This window comes from Triturus cristatus, chromosome 8, assembly GCF_964204655.1.
Source record: "Triturus cristatus chromosome 8, aTriCri1.1, whole genome shotgun sequence".
In the NCBI taxonomy this organism is placed as follows: domain Eukaryota; kingdom Metazoa; phylum Chordata; class Amphibia; order Caudata; family Salamandridae; genus Triturus; species Triturus cristatus.
Genome location: NC_140591.1, coordinates 402,669,415 through 402,682,468, shown reverse-complemented (window position 1 = coordinate 402,682,468; position 13,054 = coordinate 402,669,415). Strand labels below are relative to the sequence as shown.

Here is a 13,054-nt window from a genome sequence, read left to right as displayed (position 1 = left end):
CCTTAGGCAATAATATGTTTTTCAAATCTTGTGTTTTCAGTGAAAAGACCACCGAAGGTCCTGATTTTATATTAAAAACAGAGCTTTGGACTATACCATTTCCCGCTGAAAGGCAATATTTTTCTTCATGTGTTCCCATACATGGCGTGTCACGCAGTTTGGTGCTTACTTAGATAGATGTTTAAGCACACAGGCTACTGTGCTGCATAGCTAAATACATATATGGTCCCAAAGGCAAGACCAATTGCATTGCTAATGCTTGTTTTAAATCTATTTAAGGTACTCTCTTTGTGTACCTATGTTTAAATGCAGGTTACAAGCTCCAACCCCCTTGCATCACTGAAGGGGTGTATTTATCTGCAGCTGAGACTACCTGTTCACAGGTTACAATCTCAATCAGATACCTCAGTGGGCTCCTGCATTTTGCGCAAGGACCTGTGCATAGCCTGCATGACAGAGGTTTACATTCCTGTAAGATAGCTCTGCTGGGCATGATAATCTGCAAAACTGTATCTTATCTCACTTAAAAACATTCAACATGCTGTGGCCATGTCAATCCAAGCTTAGAGGGACTCAACTCTTGGCGGTGGAACCTGGGAGGTGGGCACCCTGGAAGAAAGAATCAGCAATCCCAGTGGGAATGGACTCTTAGCTGCAGCTCACAAGAAGCAGCGCAGTAGCGAAATCTGTCTCCTCCTTGGATTTGTACTTTAAACACCCCAGGAGAGCTCCTGAAGGTATGGTTGCATTAGAAGTATCCAGAAAGAACTTGTGCAACGTCTAACAAAGTTGAGAGACGACTTTGACCATGGCGCCAAAGCAGAGGTTGTAGAGACATCTGCCTCACCCTGGATTTTATGGCCTGTGATGCTACCCCAGAAATGATCTTGGATGATAGAGAGCATTTTAGTGCACCAGCCTGCAAGGCCACTGACCGTACCTTGTTCTCTTGTTGGTAACTGTTTATCCTTTCAGAGTACAGACTAACATTGACATTGGCTTCTGCATTAGCATTTTGCATTTTCTTTAACAATTCATACCTCTGGACCCCTTTACCAATGTTTGTTGTTTTGCTGTCATTTTAATTGTTATTTTTGATAACTTTATTTGGGAATTTTACTTTTTGATTTCTTGACTATAATATTGTGTTGGTGATGCTAAAATGCTTCATATGCTTATGCTGAGGTACGCCTGACTGAAACCAGGTTTTGGTTCTTAGGAACGGAGTTACTTAATTTTGTGGGAGCACTTCTATTTTCTCCCCCTAGCTAGTAATGCAGATTAGTTTAATAATATTCATCATTAAATTAAATGCACTAATGTGTCTCATAGCAATGCATTTCTTATTCATTGCAGGTCGGTATCAAGAAAGTCTTTGCCGAAGTACTTCCCTCTCATAAAGTTGCAAAAGTGGAAGAACTCCAGAAGGAAGGTAAACGGGTGGCAATGGTTGGAGACGGGGTCAATGATTCTCCTGCACTAGCCAGAGCCGACGTTGGCATTGCCATTGGAACGGGCACTGACGTCGCCATTGAAGCAGCTGATGTGGTTCTCATCCGAGTATGTTCTTCTGCAGTTCAATTGTTTCATTGTTGGCCCATGCAGTGATTTGTTAATGTTCTGTTTCTCGTGAAACTTAACTGTGGTATGTAATGAAAAAAATATGAGACATGCAGCTACCTTTACAATATTTTCGTTGCAGAATGACCTTATGGATGTGGTTGCCAGTATCCATCATTCTAAAAGAACAGTGAGAAGAATACGAATCAATTTCGTCTTTGCACTTATATATAATCTAGTTGGTGTGCCCATAGCTGCAGGTAGGCACATTCTACTTTTTCTGTTTCTCCATCAAGAATGGTGTTATGCTGCTAAATCAATAAGATTATAAATGTGCATATGACTGAAAGTAAACTCCGACCTTTTCTCATCTGATGAAAATGTGAAACCTTCTTGTCGTACAGAACCAAATGTAAATGTATGGATGATGGAAGCACTTTATACTTAACAGTGTGCATAGTATATCCTTCAGACTACCATGAGTAAACGAGAGAGCGATATAGCAACTAAATGAAGGGTAATGAGAGAAGGGTAAAAACAATTGGATAGAAGGAAAATAAATGGAGATATATTGAGATATATCATTTGTACAGATTCCATCTGAAACACCCAGAGGTTGGACAGCTGACGCATTCGTAAAGTCTTCTGTATTCCATTCAGTCAAACTGTGAAATGCTTTACCTTATACCATGTGTGGGTACCACATAGATTGCTATTGTTCAGGGGCATTCAGGATGAAAACTCCTCCCTTCTAAATTATCTAGTCATTTTTTTTGGTCAGATGTTTAGTGCTTGTATGACCCACTAGTCTTTTAGTCCAATGTAAGTTGTTGATGATGTTAATGGACCACAAAGGAAGAGGAGAGAGGGAGAAAGATACCAAAAATGTGGACAGTGCTCCTCATCGTGTAATCTCTCAAGCCCTCCTCATACTCCTCTGCAACTGAATATAAGACATACATTCAACATTCAGACATCATTCATTGATTTTGTCTCGAGTGTCAAGTTAAAAAACTTAACTGCTACTTTGTACTACTTGGAGATTTCGTCTAATATACAAACTTCACCTGAGACCTACTGTTGCGCCCTGCATCAAGGGACTCATAGACCTAAGACTACATACAAAACACATTCCTTAGGATCAGTCTGCCTTTTTAAATCTTCGGGCTCTAACTTTTCCTATCAAATAACCATTCCCCTCCCTAACCTTCAAAGACAATGTATAGTTACACTCATCACACATCAGTATGTCCACACAACTGCTCCTAATAGACTTCCAAACCACCATTGATAGATTACCATAATTCTCACAAATATGCTATTCTCTTTCGGTAATGCACTCCATCAGAGCTCTCAAGCAGAGTGCAGATAAAGTGAATCTACCTCAACATGACCACCACCCTCTTCCAACTGTGTGGAACACAAAGTCACCCTAAATAATGCATTAAAAACCATCTTCACTACCGTGAATTAACATCTTGCCTCCAAATTCACAACACAAGAATCCATCCTTGCAATCCATCCTACATACTCTCACGTACCTAGACCTAATATTAGATGATTCCCAACAATTGTAAGACAAATTATAAATCTTCTTTATTAGTAAAATTGTCAAATTTGGCACCAGCATTCAACAAAATAGCAAAGCTCATGCAGTAAACACCAACAAATTCGACCTAGAGAAAATTGGCGGACCACAGATCCATGACTTCGCCTTCACACTATTCACCTAAATTACCACCATCAAGGACATCACCAGAAGTATGTATGATAGCTTCTCCCCTCAACACCTTCCCACCAACTTCCCCTTACAATTTTATTAACCAGTTCTTCAATAACAGTAATTTCTCATCTTTCTTATTTAACTTGCCACTGAAGAAAGGCACTTTTAACCTGTCCATCAGCAACTAACCCACACCCAAAATGCATGAGAAAGAAATTATTGTGCTTCCTGTAGCACACTGCAGCATTCATAGCCTTCGAAGACCAGTTTTCCACCTCCCTTGCCTGGAACCCACCCACAGATCCGACCGACCCCGACACCGCCGCTCGCAACCTCAAACAGTGGATCAACGACTGCGCCAACACCCTCGCACCCCTCAAGAAGCCCTCCAACACCCACACTAGCAAGAAAACCAGCCGGTTCACCGAAGACCTCCAGGCCTCCAAGCGAACCTGCCAAAAACTTAAAAAACCTGGATCCAAGAACGCCACCCGCAGACACCACCACCTCTTCAGATCCGCCAAAAGGACCTCCTTCAAAGACCGCCTAGACAACAACGCACACAACAGCAAAGAGCTCTTCAACATCGCGAAGGAACTGTCCAACCCCAGCTCCAACACCAACGACATCCCACCTTCACAAGACCTTTGCGACTCGCTGGCCACCTTCTTCCATCGCAAGATCACAGACATCCATGACATCTTTAACACCGTCACCACCCCGGCAACCACTGAGACCCCCGCTCTCACGACCACCACCCGCACCGACCGGCTGATCTCCTGGACCAATATCAACGACGAAGACACCATCAAGATCATGAACACCGTCCACTCCGGATCCCTGAGAAGACCCCTGCCCACACCACATCTTCAACAAAGCCAGCAGCACCATTGCGCCCCATCTCCGGAAAACCATCAACATCTCCTTTGGGACAGCGACCTTCCCGGAGAGCTGGAAGCACGCAGAGATCAACGCCTTACTCAAGAAACCCAAGGCGGACCCCAAGGACCTCAAGAACTTTCGACCCATCTCCCTGCTCCCGTTCCCGGCGAAGATCATTGACAACAACTGACCAGCTTCCTCGAGGAGAACAGCATCCTGGACCCGTCCTAGTCCGGGTTCCGCAGCAACCACAGCACCAAAACTGCCCTCATCGCCGCCTTCTAGACAACGGAGAAACCGCGGCCCTCATCCTCCTCGACCTGTCAGCCGCCTTTGACAAGGTCTGCCACCGCACACTACGAACACGCCTCTGCGAGGCCGGAATCCAAGAGAAAGCCCTGGACTCGACCTCCTCCTTCCTCTCCGGCAGAACACAGAGCGTCCGCTTCCCCCCCTTCCGCTCCGAAGCCACCAAGATCATCTGCGGCGTACCCCAAGGCTCATCCCTCAGCCCAACGTTGTTCAACGTCTACATGGCACCACTCGCCCACATTGGACGACGGCACGACCTCAACATCATCTCCTATGCCATCGACACCCAGCTGATCCTCTCCCTCACCAAGGACCCCCACCCCGCCAAAACCAACCTCCACGAAGGAATGAAAGCCGTCGCCGACTGGATGAGGAACAGCCGACTAAAGCTGAACTCGGACAAGACGGAGGTCCTCATCCTCGGATCCACCCCCTCGGCCTGGGACGACTCCTGGTGGCCGACTGCACTAGGAACACCCCCAACACCCACCGACCACGCACCCAACCTAGGGGTCATCCTCGACTCTGCCCTCTCCATGACGAAGCAGGTCAAAGCCGTCTCCTCCTCCTGCTTCAACATCCTCCGCATACTTCGCAGGATCTTTAAGTGGCTCCTCACCGAAACAAGAAGGACGGTCACCCAGGCCCTCGTCAGCAGTAGACTGGACTGTGGAAATGCACTCTACGCAGGAGCCCCGGCCAAACTCCTGAAACGGCTTCAACACATCCAGAACGCCTCCGCATGCCTGATCCTTGACATCCGTCGCCGCAGCCACATCACACCCCACCTGAGAGACCTACACTTGCTCCCTGTCAACAAGAGGATAACCTTCAAACTCCTCACCCACGCACACAAGGCACTCCACAACACCGGACCAACGTACCTCAACAGCCGACTCAGCCTCTACACCCCCACCCGCCAGCTCCGCTCCACAGACCGCACCCTCGCCACCGTCCACCGCATCCGAAGAGTGACCGCCGGCGACAGATCAATCTCCCACCTCGCCGCCAAGACATGGAACACCCTCCCCATCCGCCTGCGGCAGACCGAAGACCTTTTGACCTTCAGAAGACTTCTCAAGACCTGGCTCTTCGAACAGTAGCAGCTTACCCCCTACCCCCCCAGCACCATGAGACCCTCGTGGATATGTAGTGCGCTTTACAAATGCCATGATTGATTGGTTGATTGATTACCCTTGGGTGAAAGATGTGAAGCTTTAGAAAACTTTCATCCTGTGCAGCAAGGAACATCCTAAAACTCAGGCACTCCTTCAACCTCCATCCACCCAAACTATGTCACTCATCCAGAGTGAGGCAATTAGCCCAAGCAAGAACATTAAAAGACTAAGGCCCTGATTACGAGTTTAAGTGCTATTTATCCCACCTAATAAATAACAATACCACGGGGTACGTTATTGATTGTGTGCGATAACACCAATTTACTCGCAGTCTGAATAAAATGACCTACTCATAATCAGGGCCTAATGCTGAAGTCCGATGTGATACCACGTGGATGACACTTAGAAATCCCAAATCTCTCCTCTGTCTCCAATAACCAATCTGAGATATGCCACAAAACCTCCTTGCTAAGTAGCGAATAAAAGAGGATGCGGACGGGTTCTTAAGCCTTACTCAACAGGCTGGGTGGTTATTCTGCTGCTCATTTTTGGATCTTGATTTTGAAAGTCTGATAATGTTAGCTCTATAGTAGGGTGAGCAAAATTAAATTGCGAACAATTAAATTAATTTACTAACAATAGTTCTCAAAAATGTTCATAATGTAATTTTGCTTATCTGTTTTGTAAGCCATAAAAATGTCTTGCAAGACGAAACAGGTTCAAACAGAAAATGTCTCATTGAGAAAGGTTTTCTACTGAATCAATCTCCTGCTAGTATGTTGCAATACGTTTTAAGCAAGGAAAGCACACCTAAACAAAAGTCACACGAGATATTGACAAGCCACATTTTGATCTGAAAGTATATTTTCAAAAAAATGTCATCGAATTTAATAACATTTTGTTAAACCAAAAATATGCAATTCACACACTTCTGCTCTATAAACCAATATAGGTTATCCTACTTACGAACAACGTGATTTCTGTGAATTTTGTGTTTCTGGGTAATTTATTTATAGGTTTTATGGAGCGCTACCTAGACCAGAAGGTATCAGAGCGCTTTACAATAATGCAAGATCATTTGTCATACTTTAGCTCAGGTTGTTGTAAAGGTTTGTTCTATGCAATCCAGGCATTTCCCACTGTGATCCAGCAGTCACAAAGTCTGCTAGTACGGATGAACTGTGGCGGGACCTATGTTGATGCTGTTTCTAACCTCAGAATGATCCAGATTGATTCTGTGGTCGGCACATCCTACTGTTACCGCCATCGAGATGGTCAACGAGAAGGAGGGCAAACACCGGTAGCTCCAGCTAGAATATGCAAACTCACTCCACAACGCACCGTCCATACCTACCAACTCCCTGTAGTCCAAAACACTGTAGCAAGACTAGTAACTTTGACGATGATATATGAACAGGGCCAATACTAGGTCGGCACCAACGTTTTTTGAGTCCCACCCACCCACACCTACAACAGCAGCGTTGCAGTGCTGAGAGGGACGAAAGGAACCAAGGGTGCAACGATTGGCGAAGGAGACACACCGGGCGGTGTGTGGGAGTAAGGCCACTCACTTTGGGATGCCTCACGGCTGAGTGAAGTGGCACCGCTCACTTTGGGATGCCTCACGGCTGAGTGAAGTGGTCTAACAAAAGGGGGTAGCAGACGGAGACGGCACCCGCAGCCCAGCCCCCGTCAGACGGCAGGGCACAAAAGAGTCCAACATGGTAGCGAGCTGAGGCCTAACTCCGGGAAGACACTACCCCCATGCAATGAGAGCGCAAAGAGAGCAAATCCAACCAAAAGGGGCGGAAACATCAGTATATTGGTTTGGTAATGGAAACACACCGACAGAGCGGTGTGTAGAAGGAGGGCCACTCACTCTGGAATACTTTACGGCTGGGTAGGTACGCCTGACAAAAAATCGGGGTAGCAAACGGAGACAGCACTCCCAGCCCAGCCCTCGCCAGACGGCAGGGCGCAGGAGAGACTAGCAAGGTAGAGAGTTGTGGCCTGGCTCCGGGAAAAGGCTACTCCCCCACACACAAAGGGGCGTGGAAAACAACAAAGAACAATCTACAAGCAGTCAGGGTGATTTACGACCCCTAGGATATGCAAATGAGCAAAAGACAAACCAGTGATTAATGGCCAGCCGATGATTTATGGCTGATGATTTATGATGCCCATACAGAATGATTTATGACAACAAAATGATGACAGATTTATGACAGAATGATTTATGACATCCCGACGAGTTATGACCATGATTTATGGCAACAAAATGATGACAGATTTGTGACAGAATGAGTTATGACATCCCAATGATTTATAACCATGATCTATGGCAACAAATGATGACAGATTTGTGACAGAATGATTTATGACACCCGATGATTTATGACCCATGATTTATGATGTCCAAATGACACAGTGATAACCAATTGTGATAATGTATGAGAATGATTTTTGACCCCGGCCCGAGAAGGTGTCCAGGGGAATCGTACAGATATGACGTATGTAATGTAAAATAAAACTGCGGCCAACAACCACCACAAAAATAATGACTGTTGGCTGTGTGTAGTAATACAGATACACTGGTATGGTACGGTTCTGGGAATGGGAGCAGTGCGGCTGTTAATGCCCAAGGTCTTGTGATTTCCAGAGACCTGCTCTTCAGCGTTAACTGGAAGCCACTCTAGTAAATTTGTAGCCAGGAGGTAGATTCATAGGCAGGCTTGTCAGAAGTCATTATGCGGTCATTGGCCAGAATGTAAAGGCGGTGCCATAAGCTCCTATATCTAAGCATTTAAAATATCTACTTCAGCAAAAGCGCAAATATGGCATCTGGTGCCATCCAGTAGAGTAGCCAAGTAGTCGATATCATTATAATTAATAAAGCTTGCCACCATGCTTGCAGTTAAAATCTATTTAAAAAATGTTGTTGGATGAGAGTGGGGTCCTAGAAAGCACCTGACATCTTTGACACTTTTTACGCCTGGTCTTCCCAATGGCCCGGGTTGTGTTACATTCTATTCTAGTTTGTTGTGCTCTTTTATTTGTATGTTTTTATTTAGTTTTTATTATGTTATTGTGAGGTGTTTTGTTGCATTCTGTAATTATTTTGGAGATGTTAACAAATAATGCTCCATTATTATTATCCAAAGTATCACCTTCCTTTAAAGTTCCCCAGATGAACAAGCATTTGCCACTGTCTGCGGTGATAAAATACCACTGCTCGAGAGCATAAACCACATAAGGCACCGTTCAGCCCTAGACTATGGCAGAGATCTGTCATAATTTAACACGTTCAGTGCCATAGGGCCAGGAAGATGATATCCCGAGAAAAGCGAACACTCCAAAGGTAGAGGTCTATTGAAAGGCAGCGAGGGAAGCTTTGGCTAAAATGATGTAAAAAGAAGAGGCAATGCCCGAATCAGCACTGTTGGTCCTTTTAGGTGAATGTGTTCTGATCTGTAGTATTCATGTCAATGAAAATCAATACTAATAGGTATTTATATAGCCCACCCCATAAACTGAATTGCATTTACATGTCTGCACTATTCTTGTCACTGCTGCCCAAATCAAATGCTGATGTTTTCGGCCTCACAATGATCAAATGTTGAGTTAGCCCTGCTGGGGTTTTAATTTATAACCTGCGGGTTTCTAAGTGAATGCCCTCTGGGTGGCCACTTCAGTAGTTCAAGGTCGACAGCCAGTCACACTTGGGGAGCTGCCATTGAAGTGCTTTTATGGGTGCAGACTTTGGGGTTTGGGTCCACTAAGTCTAGCTGCAGTCAAAACCGGAGTACACATTTGGGGGAAAAGGGCATTTTACAATAAACTTATTAAAGTTGCTATAGTCATCCACTGCTTTGGGATATTTACTGCCCCTGATACAAAAGAGATGTTCAATAGGTCTCTCCATACTTTCTGGATTTATGAACTGCATTCCTTTGCAGTCTCCATATAGGTATGTGAAAAAGGCAGCTGAAGAGGTCTTCATTTGATTGCCAATTGTTTCAGCATTGTTTAACTCGTTTTGATGTGTTACACACATGACGAAAGAACATAAGCACTGACAGCAGAGCTAGTTGCAAGCAAAGACACTCCAAACAGCATGCTAGCAAGCCGGAAAAAATGTAAAAAGACATTTCAGAAAGCCCTAAAGGTGTAATTATTCCAGATTGTTCCCACGGGCTTAAAGTTGAAGATTCTAGTTGCTCCTATTGGTACAAAACTGTAGAGTGTTTGTATCCTAGCAACCACTCCTCTGCTAGCGTACAGCAAGAACACCTGACAATTGAATAAAAACTCTTATGCAAAGAACTAAGCACAGTGCCTTTATTGTTGTATAATATAAGTTTTCTTATTGTTAATGCCATCAAATAATCAAGAACCCAATAGATATGGTTCATATAGTTTAATAAAGCACTTATCAAACTACATTTATGTAGCACAGGTGGTATTTTACAGTTAATGGCTGTATTTCCAAGCGATGAGCAGTGCCATCTTAAGGATTTGTGGGACCCGGGGGAAGAAATATTTTGGGGCCCCTGTTTGAAGCAACATTGAGTTTTCAATCAGCATGACGCACCCCTGCACCAAACAGTTTTATTTTTTTGTTTTCAAAAATAAAAACATGAAACATGATTTTCTTTTTGAAAACAAAGAATGTAATTTTCCCCTAGCCATGGGAGTTGTCTCTCATGGCAGGGAGAGCATTATTAGCGTTTTACTGTCCGTCACCACCAGGGTTTACTTGGCGGTAACGGACAGTAAAATAAATAACTATCTGTCCACGTATCCTGATTGGGCGGGTGGACATATAGCCAATTCTCTATCAGGGGTCAAAGAGGTTTCGCTATGGTGACAGAGTAGTCACTACGTAGCCACACCTATGATTCGCTTGCATTTAATTTGGGCAGGTGGACCATTATGTTAGCAGTAAGGGTACTCTGTCGCTGTTGCAGTGGATTATACAGTAACCTTTGTACCAATGGATGTCAAATAAATCTTCATGTCAACATTTGTCCTTTGAACTCTATGGGGCATATTATCAAGGACAGCGTTAAAAATTATCGCCGGTTTAGCGGCAGAAAACTGCCGCTAAAGCGGCGATAATGGGCTTAATAATATGCCCTGGAGAATTCCAATAGAAGTCCATGTTCTGGTGTGAAAATGGGCTTCTATGGGAATTCTCCAGGGCATATTATCAAGCCCATTATCGCCACTTTAGCGCCAGTTTTCTGTCGCTAAACCGGCGATAATTTTAGCGCCGTCCTTTATAATATGCCCCCAAGTTTTTATGAAGGCATTTCTGTCTTAGATTTGTATGACCTTTAAAGACTGCAATGGATTCACAGGGTACGATTGCACAAAAATGGCGTCACGATTCTCAACACCTATTGCTCCTCCCTCTCACGAGTGTGCTAAGGAGAGTGGATTTACTCTCCAAGTTTAGCTGATTTTTAAAGTACAATATTCAACTGAAGCTCTATACCTGAAATAGAGCTTTCAGAGGCGTGATCATATACATTTCCACTAACATCTGCAGTTTCTGACCAACGCTATAACTATGCATTCATACTAACCAACAGGGAAAGTAAAAGCATAGACGTAACAGTAGTAGCGCAATGCACATGGCGCTGTGTATGTTGCTTTTTCCGCTGATTAGTTGGTGCAAATGTCAGTGCAAATTACCTTGCTCAGGCACAAATGTATTTAGTCTTGCAACTGAAAGCCGTTATTTGTACTATTTCCTCTAGTTTAATAAGCATATATTTTAGGTCTGGGTTGACAGCACAGCTGAATTTAAGACTTATTTTACTGATTCTTTAAAATATTTGTAGAGCGGGCCTTGGTTCCAACCAGAGGCCTATTTCCCTCTCACCTTTTGCTCTTAGCTGTTTGGTGTATCTTTCCGTACAAACAGAGTGCATGCATTACAATATATGGAGTACTATTTTACTCACCAAAATTACACTGATCATCGCACATTAAAATCTTTAACTCAAAGATGTATTGTATACATAAAGCAATCACTTTTGTCTTTTGTTTTTTACTGCAGCAGGCCTTGCTTTCTTTAATGTTTTAGTCAGGATTCAAAATGCAAGTCATACCTATAGGCTTTGCCAATACTTGTTTATATAGTAGAAGTTCGGTATTCGTCAACAGAGATTATAAGGGCTTGGAAAGTATTATAAAGAATTAAGGTTGCAGGACAAGGTATGCAAGACTTCCTTAACTCTGAATAATTCAAAAATGAAAGCTCTTATCTAAAGTGAAAGTCAAGTTTGCAAGATACTAAAGTACACCATTGAGGCAGCCCCCTTCACAAGTATCCCTAAGCATCTGTCTACTTTGTCTTTGCATTAGGTGTCTTCCTGCCACTTGGCCTGATACTGCAGCCTTGGATGGGCTCCGCTGCCATGGCGGCTTCCTCTGTTTCTGTGTTATTGTCTTCACTGCAGCTGAAATGGTAAGTGAACTATAGAAACACTGCATGTGTGCCAACTGAACAAAGCAAAGTGAGGCATCAGTGAACCATTTGGGGAAGACCCCTAAAATATGCCTTCTGCAGACTACTTGAAGGATATACAGAAAACTGGCACCCATGCACAGGCCCTCAGTGAATGCTTCTATTGTGGGCTATTCAAAACAATATTGCTTTGCTCGGTGCATTGGAATACTGCCCCTTGGTGTAAAGTAATGACACATTTTACACTAAGTACACTGTATGTGCAGCATGGCTCGTGCCCTGTCATGCAAAGCTGCTTCTGAATGGATTTCTGATTGGAAAAATATCAGCGGACATTCAGCAATTTCCTAAACTTTACACTGAGAGAAAACACTTTTTAAGAGTCTTGTAAACATATTATGTTGGTCGGCCTTTTTTTTATTATATATTCTTTACTCAGTCTTAATCTCTGACTGTCTAATAGCATGGCAATTGGGCAATAAGGGGCAGTTCCTGTAAGATGTGTTCCCTCTGAGCACAGACAACGTTTCTGAAACAAATCTTGTAGGTGTATCATGAGAACTTTAGCTGTCTGCCTAATCTCTTATAATAAATAATAAACCGAGTGGCCTTTGAGTCCGGCCTCTTCAGGCCTTTACTTTGCGTGACCCTCTTCTGCTGTTGCTTTGAGACTGATCATCATCACATCTTGAATGAGCCCTGAAACATAATGTAATTCTCTCTGTCTGTTGTGTTACTGGTCTGTTTGAGGGATGGGCGGAAACAGAATCTCGGAGGCTTAATAGGCGAATTCATTTTGACTACGTTTTATTAAGGTAAAGACAGATAAAAATATATCAGGTAAACAAAGGGTCTTCTGCTCTTCTTAGTAGACCTTCTGTGGTTTTCTTGGGTCTTCTTCTGGTCAGACGATAGCTCCTACTGAGAGGACGTTCCCCAGAGTCTCGAAAAGAGAAGAAGAAGAGGGCGGTAAGCACAACTGCT

General features: G+C 43.8%; 1 protein-coding gene across 4 annotated transcripts in view; it reads left to right on the top strand.

Moving 5' to 3' along the window:
• The window catches only part of ATP7B (ATPase copper transporting beta), a 479,681-nt gene that overhangs the window by 451,162 nt on the left and 15,465 nt on the right, over positions 1-13,054 (top strand). For all 4 annotated transcript variants that reach the window (XM_085621784.1, XM_085621786.1, XM_085621783.1 and 1 more), the window contains 3 exons: positions 1,357-1,560; positions 1,703-1,820; positions 11,968-12,070. In XM_085621784.1, the coding sequence (XP_085477910.1) occupies positions 1,357-1,560; positions 1,703-1,820; positions 11,968-12,070 (425 nt within the window). The remainder of the gene's footprint in view (positions 1-1,356; positions 1,561-1,702; positions 1,821-11,967; positions 12,071-13,054) is intronic.